Source organism: Glycine max, chromosome 12 (assembly GCF_000004515.6).
Source record: "Glycine max cultivar Williams 82 chromosome 12, Glycine_max_v4.0, whole genome shotgun sequence".
Classification (NCBI taxonomy): Eukaryota; Viridiplantae; Streptophyta; class Magnoliopsida; order Fabales; family Fabaceae; genus Glycine; species Glycine max.
The window spans coordinates 2702833-2723344 of NC_038248.2; the positions used below are offsets into that span (position 1 = coordinate 2702833).

Sequence of the window (20512 nt, forward strand, 5' to 3'; positions counted from 1 at the left end):
TTATTCTAATGTGACGAGCCACGGAACAAGGATGAAAAAGGATAGAACTTAGAAGAGTTTTCACAGAAATACCAAATTCAACCAGCAAATACTGCAACGGATCATGCTGCCATATTCCTCCCACAGATCATTTAAAAGGATCACAAGTTCGAGTCAATGGCAACGAGTTTTTTCAATTTTCACACATTTTTTTAATTGGGTTTTTCATTGATTGCCGAGCTTAAACCATTTTGTTATATATTGAGACATAATCAAGTACACAACTCATAGCAAAAGGTTTATTAAGCTGTAAAGGTGCATTTAACCATAAACAAAAATAGTCTCCAAGACTATAAAAACATTACATTTTAGACAAATTAGTCTTCCACTTCATCGTCCGTCAACACCTACTGTAACTGCTGGTGTTGCTGCCTAACAAGTATCATATTCACTGCAAACATCTTAGTAGGAGTAGCTTTTGACGAACAACTCCTTCTTGGCTTCCTCGGATTCACCCTCACCAGTGTACTTCCCAAGCTGAGCGAGTGAGTTGGACTTGGCACGGAATGCGAGTGCATCTTGTGCTGCCTTCACGTTCTCTGGGCGGCCTCCCCATGTCTTCAAGGCAGTGTTTTGGAGGGCTCTGGCATACGAGAATGACACGTGCCACGGGTTTGGAGATTGGTTCATGGCATTCAAATTGAGGGTAGCTTCAACCTCAGACTGTCCACCAGACAAAAACTGCATAACACAACATGGGTTAGCACATGAAAGGGGAGTTAGTAATACAAAGAATGATGCATTTGGCAATTGGCAGTGTCATTTACCATAATTCCAGGGACAGCAGGGGGAATTCTCCTGTGAAGGAGCTTGAGGGTGTAATCAGCAACTGTCTGAGGACTGGCCTTGTCCTTGGACTCGGCTCCAGGTGTAACCATGCTAGGCTTAAGGAGAATACCCTCAAAAAGGACATTGTTCTCAGCAAGGTAGAAGAAAACCTCTGCCCAGACCTTTTGGGCTACTTCAAAAGTTCTATCAATACCATGCTCCCCATCAAGCAAGATCTCTGGCTCCACAATTGGGACCAACCCATTGTCCTAAAACCATTAAATGAAAACATTTTGGCACTTCAGAATCAGTAGAAAAATATAGGTGCTCTTCCTAGGTGTATATCACATCTATAAATAGAAGTGTAACTCTAACAAAAAACGAAATCACTAATCTAACTTGAGTGGTTTTCTCACCTGAGCAATTGCAGCATAGCGAGCCAGACCCCAGGCTGCTTCCTTAACTGCCAGAGCAGAGGGACCGTTGGGGATGCTCACAACAGTACGCCTAATATGGAATTGTGGATTGGTATATGATGAAAAAATGAGCATGATGTGTAGCACAAGAAAAGGAGGGCATGGAATTATGAATGATTTTGCTGCCACAACAAAGGGGGAATCAACACTCACCATTTGGCGAAACGGGCACCTTGCTCGTAGTATGCAGCTGAGCGAGAGGCTAGACCATCCAAACCTTGGCACCATGACTCGTCGTTGGAACCTGCAAGGGGCACCAAACCCTGTTGTTCTCGGCACATAAACCACGTGTTAGTACATACACTGCCATACATATTCAAATTCTCTTTTTCAGTTTAACTTCAAAATTTTCACTATTATAGACTACAAAATGCTCATCTCCAGTATGTTACAACTACCTAGTGTTTATGTGAGGCATGAGACATCTTTCCATATGGGCACTCTAACAAATATCTGAATGATAGTACAATTAAACATGAGTACATATCATATTGGCATCAACACTAGTGCTTATTCTTTTCATTATTATTTCAGGCATGACACAAACTGAAATGGCATTTAACTACATAGAAAGGGAATGACATGGTGATTCCAAAATCCAAAAGGCTTACCTTGTCGACTTTAATACCAGGAACAATGTTTTGCTCAAGCAGCACGTCAACAATCTTCCTGCCATCAGTTGTGGATTGGTAGAGTGTTTCCTCAAAGAGAATGGCACCAGAGATGTACTGACCAAGGCCTGGAACTGTCACGAGGAGGGTACGGTATGCCTGGCGGTTAGCTTCAGTGTTCTCTAGCCCAATTGAAGCCAAACGCTTCCCACAGGTAGCATTGGACTCATCCATGGCCAAAATACCCCTCCCTGGTGAAGCCACTGTTTTCTGTTTCCACACAAACAAGCAAGAAAAACACAGAAAAATATTATTGCATCAACAATGTGAAAACCATTACTTAGGAGACAAACAAGGACAGCTGCACAGATTTAGCTTCTAGGGTAAAGAGAATATACTTCAGCAAATAAAGTGCAGTTCTAATCGTTGATTAGAAAATTTTCATAATCACTGTACTTGCGCATGTATTTAATCATAATCTCAAGTGTGACAAATATAACTACTCTTTATCCTCTAAATTCTAACAAAGCCAGTTGGAAAACAATAAATCAGCAGTGCTAAGAAGAAAATGGATTATGGGTGTGAATAGTTCAATTTAGTTTTGTTTACAAGATGCTTTTAATATTTTAATCCTGTTTAGATAAACTTTTCTATAAGTATTTGAGAAGGTAAACTGCATTCAGCTTCTCTATAAGATAAAATGAACTTATGCTTCTTAACTTTTGAAGAAGTTAAATGAGAAAGGCAGATATAAAGTCAAGTGCGTAAGTTAATTTTAGTTTATGCGAGAATAGGAAGTTGTTTACTATCATACCGCGGTCTTAACGAGCTCATCAGCATAGGAACCAGCTCTGATGGTGAGGCCTGATGGGGTGGTGGGGTTGCATCTCACAACTGATGCAGAAGGTTGGCGAAGGGTTTGTCCCTTCACCCACTCAGACTTGTCAAGAACAAGTGAAGACTTGAGCAGAGATGCTGATGCAGAGGCCATTGTTCACTGCAGGTGTTAGCACTTAGCACTACTGCAATCTTATCTCCTACAGCAACCTTTGTATGAGCCTCTTTACCACACATGCACAGCTTTCACTACATTTATAGTTCTCAAGTGATGTCTCGTTTGAGGCTGCTGTGAGCTAACCTATCCTCACTTGACATGTGGATGATAACTTCAGCTTCCTTCCCATTTTCCGTTTCCATTTCGTGGTTCAAATGGATGGTTTTTTTCAAGCCTCGTAAAAATTACTTGGAAAAAAGAAAATAAAACAGAGATATTTTTTTTCCTTTGTGTTACTAGTCGTGACAAATGTATTACATGCACCAAAAAGGGTACCAATTATTGTTGTCTGTAGGGGAAATGAAACAATCAAAGAAGTATGAGGTTATAATTTACCTTGCTGATTAACTGTTTTGTCTCCTTGTAACCGATTTATGGTCTTGGTTCAATGATAAGATGCTGTGAGATTGAGGTAACGATGTCTCCAGATCATACCTTGTCAATGGGCTCCTTGTAATTATGCCTTCTTCCCCTGCCCCACATTGAACGGCTGTCATATTTTAATGGGCTAATTAACTCATATACATACAAACTATAGTATTAGTGTCACGCTCTGGTGGTTTTAAACTTTAAATGTATGAACAAGATGTATCATGGCAGAAACAAAATTATATTTCATGCTCAATTGTCAAATATTGGAGTACAAGATGCTAATTTGTAATTGTTGATACCAAAAATCGAGAATTGTTCCCTATTTACTGTAGTGGTGCTATGAAGATATCCAATAAGAAGTAGGTTGGTACCACAAAGACCTAAAGATATCAATTGAAAGCAAGTGGTTGAAAAGTTGGTTGAAATGGGAGTCCATAGGGGATGGTGAATGCCCTTAAGAAACTAATTGGTACCCAGACTCCATCCCTACGGCTTCTAGCACATGGCGAGCCATAGTAGTATTCGCACTTGTTATGCATACACACATTTAATTAAGTGATACCTTTTATAAAAGTTTGTCATGATCTAGTTAATTTAGCATTACTGGTAATTAACTAGAAGTCTAAAACGGTAATGCTAATACGTTGATATTTAATTACCTTTTACACTATTTTTTTATGTACGTTATTACTCTAATTCTTAATCATACTAATGCAACTCAATTAGTTACAGCACGAGTGGATAATATCTCTAGGTGATTTTTACTTACAATCCTAATTTAATGTAATAGCGTGTTTTGTTTCACATTTCAAATTTGTCTTTGAATGTTTATTGAGAAGCTAATAGTTATAGTTTCCATATGCCAGATATGATTTTTTACTTTTTAAACACGCATTCATGTCCGATGTAGGATACCAATTAAACACTAAGAACTAATGCACTGTTGTGCATATATTTAAATGTAATTTGAAGTTTAAAAAACAATAACACTCAAAACGGTAGTGCCAAAGATATTACTTGAGCATCCAATTTATTTCGTTAGATGAAGGACGAATTGAAAATGTTTAATGTTCATGCAGTTAGCCAGTCTAATTCTTGAAAGCGTTGGGTACTTCCATTTTTTCTGATTTTTTTTATGGGTCTCTATGAATGCTAGCCTGTATCTCCACTTATCAACCAATATTTTCATTTCATCAGTTTCTTTACAACTTGCATAACAGTATCTAAGAAACCTCCCTTTCAGGTTCTATGTTGGCATTTGCTGATTCGCTCCTCTCAAATTGCTAAGGTGGCAAGTGTGTGTGAAGAAGTTTCACATTAGATATGAATGAACAAATTAAGCAACATATAAGTGGGAAGAATCTGTACAACTATGTTGTGTTCTAATTTCTAATAGCTCAAATCATGATCATGATATTGTACAGTTATGTTGTGTCAATGCCAATTACAAACCAAGCCCCAAATAGTAACATGTTCAAAATGAAAATATTAGTTAGTCCATGCTCTGCCTGATACCTATATCATCGGTACTGGTTCAAAGCTTAAGCTGACTATGATTATGGCTTGATTGTTGTGAATTTATGGTTTTGAGATGTCATCAATAAAACTCAGCAAAATCATTTTCTATATGACACTGGCAGTAAAGGAGCATTTTCCTTTCTGCAGCATCTTAGTGCACAAAAGGTTGAGATCCCCTCGTATCTGTCTTTCCACTTTTCATCGGAACTTTATTCCATTCTCTGTTTCCATAAATAGCCAAGTTACTTACTAGTGGAAAGGAAGGGAATCATCTTGTTATGCTTAAAAATTCAAATCCCCAAAGTCTTTTATTCATGCTCTAATTTATTCAGAGGGTACTTTAAACTTGTTAAGTTCTATTTAGCTTATTATTTATGTTCCTTATTTCTTAACACTGTAATACATTGATCTTTCCCTTTCTTGATGAATTTATGAGAATAGCATGATATAGGAATCAAATTAAATTGATAGAATAACACCTGCTGTTGCTTGAATTTTGCATCCACTAAGTGGGATATTAAGCACACGCTTTATTTTTTGTGCAGCTCAAGTCGTTTAGGTGAAAAACAGACCTATCACCTATAATATGAAGGGAAACTAGATCTAAGAACCGTTGATTGTTGAAAGAAAAAATTAATTAGGGTCATCTATAGTTTTGACTTTTGATGCATTCACATTGTGCTTGAGAAGGAGACTAGGGTCATCTATTACTTCATTAATTTGCTTCATTTTGTTTTTCAAATGATGAGCATTTCCAATGGCAACATAAATCTTGATGTAACCCATTTAGAGAAGAGTCTTGCTACCTAGTGCACTAATGACATCAATTAAGAAATTATAAATAGAAATTTTTTATTGGCATTTATATTAAAAATGCATTGGAAATCATAACAAATATGCATTGATGGTATTTTTTAATGAAAACTTTTCATTTTTTACTGCTTAACTTAACCAATACTTTAACGACACTGGTTACCATTTGTCTTTAGAGAAATAAAACATCGGTCAAAATTGAACTTACAAATTTACAATCCTTCCGAGTCAATGCATCTATAACTTACTTTACACTAATATCAGAACTACTTTTGTTTAACATGTCTTTTCCTGTACTTCCATAACTCATCCTTTTTTCTCTTCGGTTTCACAACACCCATCTTATTTCTAACTACACCAATCAAGGATCTCCTATCCTTTCGGTTTTTAATTGCAGCTTTAGCATCCAGAATCGCCCGAAGCTTCTGGTAAGAATTGAAATCAATCACCTGCCCACTCTTGACCATCTCCTGGTGATAAAAAAATGCCTGGCTAAAATCTCGAACACGGAGAAAGGCATATATCATAGTTGAATAAGTTACAGAATCTGGCTTCAAGTTATGAGCTGCCATCTCTTCCAACAACTCTGGCAGCTTTGAGTGTTGCCCTCCTCGTGCATATGCATTCATCAGCATATTGTATGTCATCACTGTTGGGTGCAATCCAACATTTGCAAACTTAGATATTACATCTCTTGCTTCCTTGTAGTGACCATGTTTAGCAAAACCATCAACAAGAGTGTTGAATGTGACACGTGTTCCTTCAACCTTGTACCTCCTCATCAACTTCCATATTTTCATCAATGTTTGGGTGTCACCGGCACGTCTAAATGCATCTAGTAAAGCAGTGTAGGTTTCTATGGAAGGTTTAATGCCTTCCCTTTGCATGTTTTCAAATGCTGCATAAGCTTTCTCATGCCAGCCACTAACTGAATATGCATGGATCAGAGCTGTATAAGAATGTGAAGTTGGTTTAATACCGTCTTTCTTCATCTTCAAGAATGCATCTGCAGCCATGTCACTCATATTTTTCTGCTTCCCATATGCACTGATTAGACAAGTATATGATTTGGCATTTGGCTTCAAGCCAGCATCCTGCATTTCAGCCATCAGCTTCTCTACAATCTCAGGTTGCATTTTTCTGCTGTATGCATACATTAGAATGTTGAACGTAGCTTCAGTGTGCTTAATCCCTTTAGTTTTCATCTCAATAAAGAGGCCTTCAGCTTCTTCTACACGATTGGATTTACAATATGCATCCATCAGGGTGTTGTACACAATTGCATTTGAAGAAACCCCTTTCTTCTCCAGTTCAGATAGGATGATGAGAGCTTCACTCATCAAACCCTCAACACAAAATGACTTTATTAGTGCACCTAGGACTTCTTCACCCCATTTGACTCCTTTTCCATTCATTTTCTCAAAAAATTGCCATGCATCCTTTGCACTATGGCCAAGTTTTCTCATAACGATAACCATAATAGAACATGTCACATGATCTGGAAGAACATTATCTGCTTCCATTGACTCATACACCTTCCAAGCATCTTCACACCTAAAACAATGAGGTAGACTTCAATCCATGGAAAGGCTGGAATAACTAACACCTAGCTAATTCATCAACATGGTAAAATATATATTTCCACAATTGGGAATCTACAATTAAAAATACAGAAACATTTTAAAAAATAGAGGCATTTACGAAACAATATATTTTCATTTCCACCTTTAAAGAAAAATATACAGGATATAGCAACAACATTTTCCCAACTCTATTAATAATTATCTATGAAACCAAAGTAGAGCTCATTAAGAGAACTTGCAAAGAATATGTACAACCACCTGAACTTCATGGCAAAACTGATGTACCAGTACTAGTACAGTTAATGATCATGTCATAACATTGTCTGGTTTAATGTCGACATTGATCAGAATTCTCGGTAAAAGATGATGCAATGTCATTTCGAGTGTTGTAGACATATACTTAAGATTTAAGAATGGACATGTTTTATACCACTGCTTCGATAACAACCAGGTAGCACATTGTTCACTTCTTCAGTTTTCATGATAATTAAAAGAGTTATATCAGTGAAACAAGTGAACTAGTGTACAATTTAATTAATTATACGTGTAGCATTCTATCTAACCAAAAGTAACAAGCTACTTGACTTGCATTTAAGCAGCTGAGAGAAAAACAAGAAAAGCACATGATTTTGTAAGAATTTTTTACCTGCCACTAGAAAGAAGGCCTGAAATTGCGGCATTGTAAACATGAACATCTCTGAACTCCCTGCCGGATGGCAAATTTGTGAACAAAAGCATCAACTTATCACCCATCCTTGCTTTCCCCAACAATGGAAACAACACAGTGCAAGCCCGAGGTGTAACAAGTGAAGGTTCCTGCGACCTCATCCACTGAAAGAAATACAAACAACACACCAGAAGTTGCTCCTCCCCAAGTAATTTCAAAACCTCCCAACAATCTTTCTCACTAACCCTTCCTTCATACTCAGCCAAAGCCTCCTCCAGAGTTAGATTTTGTGTCAAGTTCCTTGCAAGCTGAACGATCTCTCCCACAATGCCCTCAGGCAAAGGCAAAGGCAAAACCTTCTTCTTCTGAAACACTGTTTCTTCCTTCTCTTCAACCAAACCCTTTTCAGGCTCTTCTTCAACAAGGTCAGAAGCAAGGTGCCATGAGATGCGACGGTTCTTCTGAAGGGATAATTTTCCTTCTTTTCCAGGGTCTTGGGAAGAAAACCGAGTGCGGGTTTTGAAGAATTTGTAGATTGGATCATCTGGGTCATGTTCTTGTTCTTGTTGTTCTTCTACTATTGTTTCTATTCCCTCTTTTTCACGATTTTCTGGTTCTTGTTGTTGAAGATATGGGAGGAAAATGGGGGTTGGTGAAGGGTGGGAGGTGTTGGATGGTGATGCACAAAGACATAATAGGGTTTTGGAGAGTGACGAGGTTGAGGTTTTGGAGTGTGAGAGAAAGAAAGGTTTTGAAAGAGTATGAAAGTGAATTTGGTGTGAAATGAAAGGGTGAAAGTAGGAAGAAGGTGTGAGGTTGAGAGCCATGGTTGGCTTGGCTCTGCAAGTGCAAAGGTTATCTTGCTCGTTACAGTCACAGGTGCTGATTCCACATGATTCTCATGTTCTTGTTCTGTCTCGTGTTGCTCAAAAGTCAAAAACACATATTTGATATTAGAGAGGCACTTGTGACCCGGACCGGTTCACTTATTATGACGTTTTTTTTATTTATTAAAACAAGGCTTAATAGTTAAATTCGCTTCCCAAAGTGTGTTATTGTGACCCACTGAAGTACTATTTTTTTGCTTTTTTGTATATATAAGAATTATATTTAAATTTTTTCATCTTTAGAATCAATTTGTTAGCGTCATACATCTTGATTGACGGATTTGGCTATTCACCCCAAGGTGGTTCCAATTTGGGTTGTCGAAGAAGCGGCAATGCATTTTCTGTGGAATTTGCGGGAATCAGAACTGGCGAATAAGTGCTTATACCATCTTCCCCAAAACTACTCATCTGGTGTGTAATAACAGTTCTCGACGAAGATGAGTGACTGACAAAAACTATTTTATACCTATATGTTGCTCAACAACAAAAACATAGATAAATGATGAACACTAACATATATCATGTAATTAGGGTCTAAAATGTACCATATTGTAAAAATATGTAATAATATGAAAGAATGGGGTAGGATATACAATGTTTTAAAAGTATGGAGGCAAAACAAGTACGGAGACAATACCCGAGAAAAATAATAAATAATGACAATGATAAAAAAAAATATTAACTTTGATTCTTATATAATCTAATATACATAATTCTATATTTATTTTAGTGTTAAATTATCATAAAATAAGTCCTTTAAAAAATTTGTTGGTCTGTCAGATTCTTTTTTTTGGTTTGACAATGTCTCATCTTCCTATTTGGAGGACTTCAATAAAGATAGATTAGGATTACCTTTTTATAGGTTTTTTTTTGTTTTTTTTATATTGTAGGTTTTGTTTTTTTATGTATACCCATGAGTTTGATTTAGTCTCTCATGTCTCTTCTTGTTTCCTTTTTATTAATATACTATAGGCTCTGCTTTGTTTGTGAGTCTATTCCAAAAAATAGATTATAAGTCAAGTCAAATTTTTATATAAATTAAGTTAATTATTTCAAATAAGCCTTCAATATGTCAAACTCATTATGTATTTTTAATTTAAGTCACATTCTGGCCTTGTAATGTTAAGCCTTATCTATTTTCAATCCATTTTGCAACTGATGATGAACCTTTTTTTAACAAATAAGTTTACATATTAAGTTTGATAGAACAATTAAATGGCTATCTAACATCCAGTATTTATGGACAGGGTATTCAAAGGACTTGGCTACATATCTCAAATACTGTAGGGATGTTGTCTTTGCTGGATCAGAACCATCTTATGGGAATCACGAGGAAGAAAAAATGATAGAATACCTATGGAGATTTTATCAGAATGAAGAGGTAATTAAAGAACTGAGCTAGTTATTCTATTGATATGCATAGGCCTTTAGAATTAGGATGTCTTGGAATTACTTTCAAGTTTCAACTACTTTTTTTTCTTCTCATTTCCTGGGATGTGTCAATAAAGAAGTAGCCCCTCTGCCTGTGCTCTTTTGTCTATGGGACATGGCTCATCTGTTCATCATTTTCAATTTCTTTCCCAGTGAAGCTTGGAAAATAAATTGTCTACATCACTGTTTCCTAAAGTAAAGGACATCAAAATTCAAGAAAAATACCATGAATGAACTATTGTTGGCACGGACTTATTTCCTCAAATCAAATTTGTGCAAAATAGAATAAAAAGAGGAATTTCTTTTCTTTTTTCCTGCTGAAATGAGGGGGCTCAGTCAAGTGCCAGTCATTTATCTATCTTTAAATTTCTCAATTCTTTTGATGAAATTGATTGAGAGAACTTGCTAGAAAATGACATGTTACTTAATACTTTTGCATATTATTTGAATACATTTAGTTGGTTTCAACAATCAAAATTATGACATACCTGTTTATGATTCCTGTAAGTAATGCTCATTTTTTCATGGGCCAACTGATATTTCACTGTTAGTACCTTCACTCTCTACACGTTTGTTGTGCTCTAACAATATGTAATTGGAATCAGTGAAGGGCTGTAAATTCATATTCTCTTGGTGAAATCATATAGTTAACAGATGCTCATATAGTGACTGCAGACTTTATGGAGATAACGATAATGAAGATTTCCTATATGAATATTTTCTTCCAAATATTATGCTTATAGATAAAAAAAAATAAAAATTATTCCATTGTCTCCTAAATGTTTTGTTGGGAAGCTTTTATTAAATAAAATTAATTTTAAAATTTTTTTTATATCTGCCTTGGTATGTCTAGTTTCCGGGAGTTGTTTTTGTTGCCTGAGTACATCATGAAGAATGCCTGTCAAAGTGTGTTGTATAAAACTTTCTCCTTTTTTTTTTTTTTTTTGTTTTAGGATACAAAACCATCAGAAAATGTAGAGCAGTCAAATACTTCTTTTAACCAACCGAGGTCGAGGGATAAAGGATGCATTGGCAGGACATCCAAGGAGGAAAAGATTAGAAAAAAAGGTTTTAAAAAACTCTTTCCTGATGATGACACCAGCCTTGAAGATGACTTGCCTGGAAGGGTGAGCAATAACAAATCCCATGAGAGGTTGTCAGACAGTCCCAAGAGCACAGTTCAGGAAAATCTCATGTCAAGGAAGCCATTAGACAGATGAAATTAGAGATGGAGGATAACAGATTTTATTATATTCCGCCTAGTGTCAAGCATAAAAGACTTGATTATATTCACTATGTGAGGAAGAGGGATGAAGGTGCCCTGACTTATGTTGCTCGTGCTGATTATTACATTTTGCTTCGGGCTTGTGCCAGGATTGCACAAGTTGACATTAGGACTTTGCATATTGGTGTGTTGAGACTTGAGAGAAGACTTGCTTGGTTGGAGAAACGGGTTGATCAATGCTTACATTCGAAACCAACCAGCCTTTCTTGTCAGTTTTGTAGTGATAAGGCCACGGAAAATGGATCTGATGGTCTTCCTGGACTATCAAATTTGAATATTTGAGAATTGATTTTTCATTCTTATAGACAGTTTAACAAGTACTACTTCTGATCCCATTTATAAGATACAAGTTATAGTATATTATAACTTGTTTTTTATAAAAAGAAACAGAGGTAGTAACAAATAGAACTGAGAAAGGATACTTCGAATCCTTTTTTTTTTTTTTTTGGATTTTCAATTATTCATATTAGTAATAAGATAAAAACCAAATAAAGAGAAAAAAAAAAGGATGAGACGACACTTGGTTTTTAATTGCTAATGCTGATTTATAGTTAGATTTTTGGTTTCCTACAGTACAGACATCTCCGTTTGATGTGTATAAGATTTTAGTACTCGTTGTTTTGTTTTTCAAATATGTAATGGTGTATGCTAATTTGGATTTTATTTCTCGAGGGATTTATGATCTTAAAAATGGAAAGCAATTATTATACACGAAAGATAACAACATAGAAACTATAAGGATTAAATCTCAAATCTGTAAATATAAAGACTGATATATTAGCGATTCGCACCATATCGTAAATAGATTATTAAAATTGTATTTAAACTTTTTACACATTTTTTATTCACGAGAAATTATTGTGTGCTGAATAATGTTACACGCATCACTCTTATTATATTTATAGCTGCTCTTATATGGAGTTGCAGCTTGGTCTTGGGTGAGCTCCATCATCAATTCGGGTTTCTTCCTTTGTTAAGTTCCCATGTCTGCGCTTGATCTCTATTCTCCCAATGGGAAATGCATAAGGCCTGGGAAAGACGACAATTCACTACAAAACGCAGCAATGGATGAACGACACACGACAATGCGTTTTGAGTTGGGCTTGATTTTTTTCATTTTGGATCTGATCACAGGAAACTGGGTTGTCTCTCTAAGGTTATTCGATCATGGTAACTGTTTTTTTATTTAATTTGATTGATGCAATAAAAAAAACGTTTAATTTGATTGATTACAAGTGTAGAGTTACTTGTTGCTGTCATTTATTTATGTAGTAACTTTGGTTCTTTTTTATAAGAAATAAATCAGTATACTTTTTTCTTAATTATATAAAAAATTGAGAAGCTTCTTTTAAAAAAACGAATCTTTTTAAATATATTAATCGTTATTTTTTTATATATTTAATTTATTAAATATATTTATAAATATTTACTTTTTTGGAAAAAGTGAATGAATTCAGGACTTTATTTGAAATGAGACATATTTATAATGTGGAAAAAAGTATTCCTTAAATTTCAAATATTATCATTGAACACAATCACCACTTGAACTTTTGAAATAACGCTTAGGTCTATAACATTATTAAATAAACTAATTCATTTAACTATTTTATTCATTTTAATTAATTAATTATTATAAAATTTTTGGAGATAATACTATTATTACTACAATAACTTATTTAAGGATGCCGTAGTATATCATTAGATGATATTTTATTTTTCTTTTGTGAATCAATACCAAACTCACCTAATAAAATGCTCATGCGTCAAAATTGGTGCCATTTTCCTCCAGAATTCGGTCACCGTCTTAGAATTTTCGAGGCATCTTAAATTTTTTTTCTTAGATAACTAAACTTCATTCATACATTATGTCCTTTTTCAATTGGACATCTTCTACTGTCTCCTTCTTAATTGTCAGAAGTTAAAACATTAAATAAGTCAAAGGCCATCATCACCATTACACTTAATTGTGTCTCAAATTTTCACTTAATAGCAAGTGAAATTTTTTATTATAATGTACTCCCTATATTTCTAAATATCTGTCGTTTAAAATTTGCTTGGACAAATCAAGGAAATCAATAATTTTTTAAAATTTTGATCAAAATTGTTAGGCCTTTACTTATTATATCTCTTGTGAATTCACTTTTTCAATACATTTAGTTCTGTTTCCACTAATACCTTTTATTTATGTTTCTATTCACCAAATTACTGACAAATAACTAACTTTTTTATTTTTTTAAAGATTTAATTATTTATTTCAAAATGTGTAAAATAATTAATGTGGGTAAGGGTATAATTGATAAAACAAAATATGTAACCTTAAATGTTAAAAATAACAAATAAATAGAATTTTTTTTAAAATCTAACAATTTAAAAAAAACTGAATAAGTAATAAATAACATTACTTTTATGTTATTAATGATTTTTTATTGATTAAGGAATTTTTATTTTATTTATGGTACTCAATATTTAGTTAATAATACTAAGATATTGTTAAACACTCATAAACAAGTTATTTCAACTTATTTTATATTCTAAGTGTTTGTAATAGTATGTGACAAAACTTATAAACATATTTTATGATTGATCTATAAGGTATTTTTAACTTATTTACATTAAAATAGCTTATGAAAAAAAACTTATCTTCAAATTCTAACAAGAACCAACACATCACCTTCAAATTCTAACAAGAACCAACACATCACACACACACACACACACACACACACACACACACACACACACACACACACACACACACACACACACACACACACACACACACACACACACACACACACACACACACACACACACACACACACACACACACACACACACACACACACACACACACACACACACACACACACACACACACACACACACACACACACACACACACACACAAAAACTAACTTAAAAGTTTTCTCTTATTAATTTCTTCGAAAAAAAGCTTGTTTCATTATTTTTATAAATTCTTATAGGAAAGTCTATCTAGACAAATCCTTATTATTTTTGTATATTTATATCTATATACGTGTGAATGATGAATTTTTAAAGCTTATTTAATGATTTTTATGATATCTATCTATCTATATAATTTTAATTACAACACTTTAATTTATATTTTAATTATGTTTTAATTATTAAATATTTTATTTTTAAAATTATAGATAGGTTTATGATGACTTTTTTTATCAAACTAATTTAAAATTGTACTTTTATTTTATAATGTTATAGTTATACTTATACTTTATAATGTTATATTAATTTTGCAATGAAAAATGTTATGTAAACTTTCATTTCAGTATTTTAATTATATATTTTTAAAAATAATATGAAAAACTTACAATTACTCAAATATTTAATTACCATTAAATATTTCTTACATAAATATTATTTTAAAAAAACGTACACCACATTGCTAACTTTACTAGCTTTTTAGTATGCAGAGTCAACATTAAAAAAAAAAAAAAAAAACCTTTTGTATCGCATCGAAAGAAAGAAATACAATAATTGAAAAGAGTACGATTCTTTATTTGGAAAAAAAGGAGGCTAGTATGTTTGAATAATATATAAAATTTAATTTTATTATATAATTTTATATTATACTATTGTCTGATCATAAATTATTATTTATGATAAATTGTTAATTTTTGTATATATTATCCTAAAAATTATATCAATGATAATCTATAATTAATTGACAGTTTAAAATTATTATATGATTATTAAACTCTATAAAATTACGATGATAATATGGTATTATAAAAAAAGATTGAATTAACTATTTATTATTTTATCTTTACAATAAAAATAGTTAATTAATTACTACTAAGAAACTAATCCAAACACGACAGAAAAGATTTTGAAAATTAATGATGAGGGTAATGCAATGCCTAGTAGGCGTGCATACTTAAAGTGATGGTATCCCAACCCAAAGTGTTATGCAGGTCATGTGCAAGTGCAAGTAGTGAAGGTGCTTTTCATTTGGATTCTTATATTATAACTTAAGATTAAGATTCAATTCAAGAATAGCAACCCCCGTGGCCACATCCATCAGAAGCACGTTGTTCATTGAATGGGATGCTGCTTCTGTCGTCATTGTCCTACCACCAACTAGTTCCCTCACATGCACGCACACTAAACCCAACTGAACATACTCCTCCCTACAGTATCTGGGACTTGGAAAGCACTTTAGTTTAGTGTTGTGAAAATCATAAAAGAAAATAAATTTTTATATATGTGAAATAACATGTGTATTATAGACAAATATATAAATAATGGCATTTTTGGCTTTATACATTTAAAAGCTTCTATTTTTCTGTCCAATTTTGTAGAAAAAGCAAATTGTGAGATTCAATATTTGTTTTCCTCTTGTTCAGAGCTTCCAAACCATGGAATGAATAGATTTTGTGGTATTTTTCTTTCACTGGCAATCATTCTTTCCACTTTGAAACAAAAAACCATTATGTTCGGATAATGAGATTTTATATAAAATGTAAAAAGAAAATTCAATAGAATTAAATAGGACATTTGTTAAAGAATCATATTAAAAACACTATCATTATATGTATAAAAAAAACACCATCATTATAAGATAGTTATTCTAATGTATATACAGAGAGAAATTTCATGAATTGCTTATAACTCAATCAACAAACTTTTTAATTTTTTATTTTTTAACTCCTAACTCATCACTTATAAATTTCAATAAGCTTTTAAGCTAATTTTGTTAAACACGCTTTTAATTGATGTCACTCTCTTCACCATCAACAAAAATACTAGTGTGCCTAAAAGTATCCCATCATCCATTCATCAACCACAATAAATGCATATGTGACTTCTTTTAGTAAGGGTTCATTGTCTTTGTGAACTTCAAGTGTTTTTTGATGTTTGCATATTTAAGACACTTTGAAAAACTTGAAGGGATGATCTGCATAAGAGTTTTGGTTATGCAATCTTAACTTCGTTCCAACTTGGTTAGAGACTCGTTTGTGTAGAGAAACTCACAGTTAAAGGATATCAAATAAAAGATGATTAGAGGAGTGAAAACTGAACATTATTACATGACTAATTAATTACTAATACTTGTCTATTATTATTATTATTATTTTGTAGCAACTAGATCCGAGGATAAGAACTCATACTTTTAAAGTTGCATTGATTGATCAAATTTAATTACACTTTTTGAAAAATTAATACCGAAATACATACAACAAATAGTTTTCTTTTTCCTTTTTAAGGCACCATAAACCTATAGTTAAATGGGGTGGAAAAAATAATCACATGCAAAATTTATAAAAAAAAAATAATCATTTAAATATCCTCATATACAATTTGTGCGCGGAGTTCCTTCTAAATTTAGTAAGGCACTATTCTTTCTATTCCTTTTTTATTTATTTTAGAAGAAAATGTGTAAATTTAAAATATGATTAATACTTTTTTATATTAAAATTAATTTTAATTTTTAATACGAATTTATTTGTCTCCTAATTATGAAAATTATATAAAATATTTAAGAATTAAATAAATATATCAATATGATTAAAAATAATTAATATCATATTAAATTATAAAATAAAAATGCTAATCAATATTTAAGAACACCGGTTAAGAAATAAAAGAGTAAACATTTTATTAAAAATATTACTGTGATTTTATTTATGATTTCTAATATATCTCGAACATAATTTTCAACAAAAATATTTTAATTATTAAATTAATGTCCTTGACTAAAATCATAAATAAAACAAAATTTATGTTCAAGTTAAAGAAGCTGACAAAAAAATGTTCAAAGGAAAATAAAAATTACCATTTCCCGTAAAGTATAAGTCATGTCTCCTAACCATTAAACATGGAGATGACTCATCATTTATGCATGTAGCCACAAACAGAGGTAAAGTATTATTACTTTCGATCTTTTTATAGGATTTTTTTTTTTTACAAAGTTCGTCTTTTTTATTATAAAAATCTATCCATATTATCTACTTTATTGATTATTTGTATATAAAAATACATTTGAATGAAAATGCCTTAATTACTTAGATAAAAGAAATTAGAAAAATGAAAATTTTAAATATTTTAAGAACAATTATAATAAAAGAAATAAACTATTAATGCATGTAATATCACATATTAAATTCCCTTTTTAACTGCACTTTATAATATTTTTAGCAACACTAGTCAATAAAGTATAAAAAAAACTTTTGTTAAGATAGGTAAAATTACACTTTTTTTAAAGATTTTAAAGAGAAAAACAAATTATGTAATTTTTAAAATATGGTTCTATGTAATTTTTAATAATTTTTTATATTTTATTTATAAAGAGACAAACAAATTATGTTGTCCATTTATCAGCTAAGACATCAATATTTTATACTTGTAACCATGTTTCCGACAGTATTTCCATCTTTATTCAATCTTTGATTTTAAATGAATTGCTATAACTGATGTTTATATAAAAAAACAAAAAATACCAATTAACAGGTATTTTTTTCTGGTCTTAAATATAAGAAAACAAAAATAATTCAGGCCAACTATATTTAGTTACATCAATGTTAATTGAAAATTAAGTTTTTTTTCAACTTATCTTTATTGGAATTTGGCACTAAATAAAAATGAGTTATTAGAATTAAAATCTTAATTAAAAATAATAATATTAAATGAAGTAAAATTAGTTTAAAAAATTTATATTTAAGATTAAAAAAATATTATTTTTTCTTAATAGTAACAATTTATAACTATTACTCCCTTCATGTGATTATAATTGTCGCCCTATATTTTTTATACAGATAAAAAAATCAATAAATAAACTAAAAAATATATCAATTATAAAAAAATTAATCTAATTATTATTAATTTATTTTTTACTGCTATAATATATCATTACTGTGACAAGAAATATAAAAAAATAATTAATGCTATATTCAGGATAATTATAATAAAATGGAGGAAGTATGAGTATAATATGAAACTAACATAGGTAATAAATTAATAATAGTAGTCCACTTCATCCTACTTGACCACTCGATTTGGCGGTAGCACAGTCTCCATGGTCTCAAATCAAGGCCACTCAACTTTAATGCTTCCATCACTCTCAGCTGACCTTTCCTCCTTCTTTCCCTCTTACACATACATGCACACAATCTAACAGCACATCGCTGAATAATTCAATCAAAATTCAAAATCCAGTAAGCTTGACAGAGAGACAAATAAAATATCAACCCAACTTGAATATATATAGAAAGATGTCCTCATAAATAATTTAGTTTTTTTTCCTCAACTTAACTACATCTCATTAATTAAATCAACTGCGCTAGGAAAATGGGATACAAACTATCAATGCTCTCCTAATGTCCGTTATCACTTAGTTCTTCCTTACCTGACTAGCACTAATTTAAATCACTAACTATGGAACAAATACCAAACCAGCTCAGACCGATTCGTTGACCTATTTCTGATCTATAACCTATTGGAATCTAAAAACATAAATCCTTAGATAGCCTTGTTAGAATTATAATTTTATCTCAATTATGCAAACTTTTATATGCATATTAATGAGGTCAAACTTTAATTCTAACGGAAAAAAACAATACTACTCTACTAGAAATACTTAATGAACTGCATCTAAATTCAGTCTAACAAAAATTAACAACTTGGGATCAATTGAATCCGGTCCGATTCAACTATCTCCTTTTTTCGTCTCATCTCCAACACTTTACGATGGCTGTTGGAGTGAATATCGTCAGAAAAAGTTGGGCTACAGGCTGGTCTATACTCTGGAAAAAGTCGACCGGACTTGAACCGAACTCCACAAGCGTTGCAAAGTGTTTTGGGCCCTAGTGGGCCGGTTCTCCACTGTGGCGTTTTTTGCACCTGGCAGTGGCTGCACCGTCGCAGAGACTGGGCCCCACCGTTTTGGGCCTCGACCTTTTTCTTCTGTTTCTTGGCCGTCACCGAAGAACACAAAGACGACATCGAGGACCAGACACGAGCGTTGGGCTTTCTAGTCTTTCCGGTTCTCGGCTTTCTTGGAACTGCTGGAATGGTTTGGACCGAGCCCGGTCTGGGTTCCGGTTCGGTACATACCCTTGTTTGCTCGGAACAACGGACTGGGTACAATAGAGATAACTCCGGGAGAGAATCGTCCACAAAGTGAGAAACCCATTCCAAGTCTGCCACGTCATCCGCCTGCAAAAATCAATTATTTTATTGTTTCTTTCAAAAAACCATGAATTTAATTAATTGTTTTCTTATGAAAGAATTGAAAACTCACCGGAACTGACAACTCGCCGGCGAAAACGGAGTCTCCGCCGCCTCCGGCGGTGGAATTAGAGTTGCTGTCGTCTTCGGTTCTGTCCTGCGACTGCAAGGAACCGGAGGTGCTGCCTTTTTCTTCGTCTTCGTCTTCCTCGTAGTCATCGAAATCTTTCCCGACTTGAAATTCGCCGTTGGAGAAGTCGAGTAGGTCGTCCACGGAGAAATCTTCGCCGGCAACAACGTTGTTGGCGTTAAAACACAAAATCTCGTCGTAAATTGCTTGAGGGAAAATGAACTCTGTCCGAAGGCTTGGTTTCAGGGCTTTCGCTGCCGCAACTTCCATTTTTCTTTGTTCCTACAGAACTCAAATCTATTATTGTCACGACAGAATATTATTTTACGCGGTCCTAATTTAATGCTTTTTTTTTTCTTTTCTCGCAAACACAAACGTTATTGGAGATTTAATGAATTTTTACCTGTTGAGAAAAAAAAGAGAGTGGTGAAGGCAGAGAGGAAACGGAAACCGCAGTGGAGCTTCCTTTGGTTAGGCGAAACAGGCGTTTGAGTTGAGGTATTGGTGTTGTGTTATCTTTATCTCTCTTTGGTTTCTTATAAGTCAGCATACCATTTTTTCGATTTAAATATGGGAGTACTAAATTTTCCTCGAGGGTCATGCACTAAGGGCGTGACATTTGGTCAGGTGGTGGGGCTTCACTATTGCTGGTGTCTTTTTTTTATTATTTTTT

At 33.0% G+C, this 20512-nt stretch overlaps 3 protein-coding genes across 3 annotated transcripts; all 3 read right to left on the reverse strand.

The window, feature by feature from the left end:
- Positions 1-180: 180 nt before the first annotated feature.
- On the reverse strand, positions 181-2972 carry LOC100775844 (putative fructose-bisphosphate aldolase 2). The gene is made up of 6 exons (NM_001360150.1): positions 2709-2972; positions 1895-2164; positions 1437-1546; positions 1224-1314; positions 807-1076; positions 181-720 (listed from the first exon to the last, which is right to left on the reverse strand). Exons 1-6 carry the CDS (start codon positions 2883-2885, stop codon positions 442-444), a joined length of 1197 nt encoding a protein of 398 aa, NP_001347079.1. The 5' UTR covers positions 2886-2972; the 3' UTR covers positions 181-441.
- A 2824-nt stretch (positions 2973-5796) lies between these two features.
- LOC100775643 (pentatricopeptide repeat-containing protein At5g50280, chloroplastic) lies at positions 5797-8848 on the reverse strand. Its single transcript, XM_003540619.5, has 2 exons — positions 7881-8848; positions 5797-7205 (listed from the first exon to the last, which is right to left on the reverse strand). The coding sequence occupies exons 1-2, from the start codon at positions 8726-8728 to the stop codon at positions 5918-5920; spliced, it is 2136 nt and encodes a 711-aa protein (XP_003540667.1). The 5' UTR covers positions 8729-8848; the 3' UTR covers positions 5797-5917.
- A 9915-nt stretch (positions 8849-18763) lies between these two features.
- LOC100776188 (GATA transcription factor 7) lies at positions 18764-20404 on the reverse strand. Its single transcript, XM_003540620.5, has 3 exons — positions 20243-20404; positions 19783-20121; positions 18764-19697 (listed from the first exon to the last, which is right to left on the reverse strand). Exons 1-3 carry the CDS (start codon positions 20387-20389, stop codon positions 19155-19157), a joined length of 1029 nt encoding a protein of 342 aa, XP_003540668.2. The 5' UTR covers positions 20390-20404; the 3' UTR covers positions 18764-19154.
- Between the last annotated feature and the right edge of the window lie 108 nt (positions 20405-20512).

What these genes read in the sequence shown, in the direction of transcription:
- LOC100775643 (XM_003540619.5), bottom strand. Translation starts at nt 8,728, where the DNA reads ATGGCTCTCAACCTCACACCTTCTTCCTACTTTCACCCTTTCATTTCA. An exon ending in GGCCTTCTTTCTAGTGGCAG is followed by an intron (nt 7,206 to 7,880) that starts GTAAAAAATTCT and finishes TCATTGTTTTAG; the next exon opens with GTGTGAAGATGCTTGGAAGG.
- LOC100775844 (NM_001360150.1), bottom strand. Translation starts at nt 2,885, where the DNA reads ATGGCCTCTGCATCAGCATCTCTGCTCAAGTCTTCACTTGTTCTTGAC. An exon ending in GCTATGCTGCAATTGCTCAG is followed by an intron (nt 1,077 to 1,223) that starts GTGAGAAAACCA and finishes TAATGGTTTTAG; the next exon opens with GACAATGGGTTGGTCCCAAT. An exon ending in CTGCTGTCCCTGGAATTATG is followed by an intron (nt 721 to 806) that starts GTAAATGACACT and finishes TGTGTTATGCAG; the next exon opens with TTTTTGTCTGGTGGACAGTC.
- LOC100776188 (XM_003540620.5), bottom strand. Translation starts at nt 20,389, where the DNA reads ATGCTGACTTATAAGAAACCAAAGAGAGATAAAGATAACACAACACCA. An exon ending in TCTCTTTTTTTTCTCAACAG is followed by an intron (nt 20,122 to 20,242) that starts GTAAAAATTCAT and finishes TGAGTTCTGTAG; the next exon opens with GAACAAAGAAAAATGGAAGT. An exon ending in CCGGCGAGTTGTCAGTTCCG is followed by an intron (nt 19,698 to 19,782) that starts GTGAGTTTTCAA and finishes TGATTTTTGCAG; the next exon opens with GCGGATGACGTGGCAGACTT.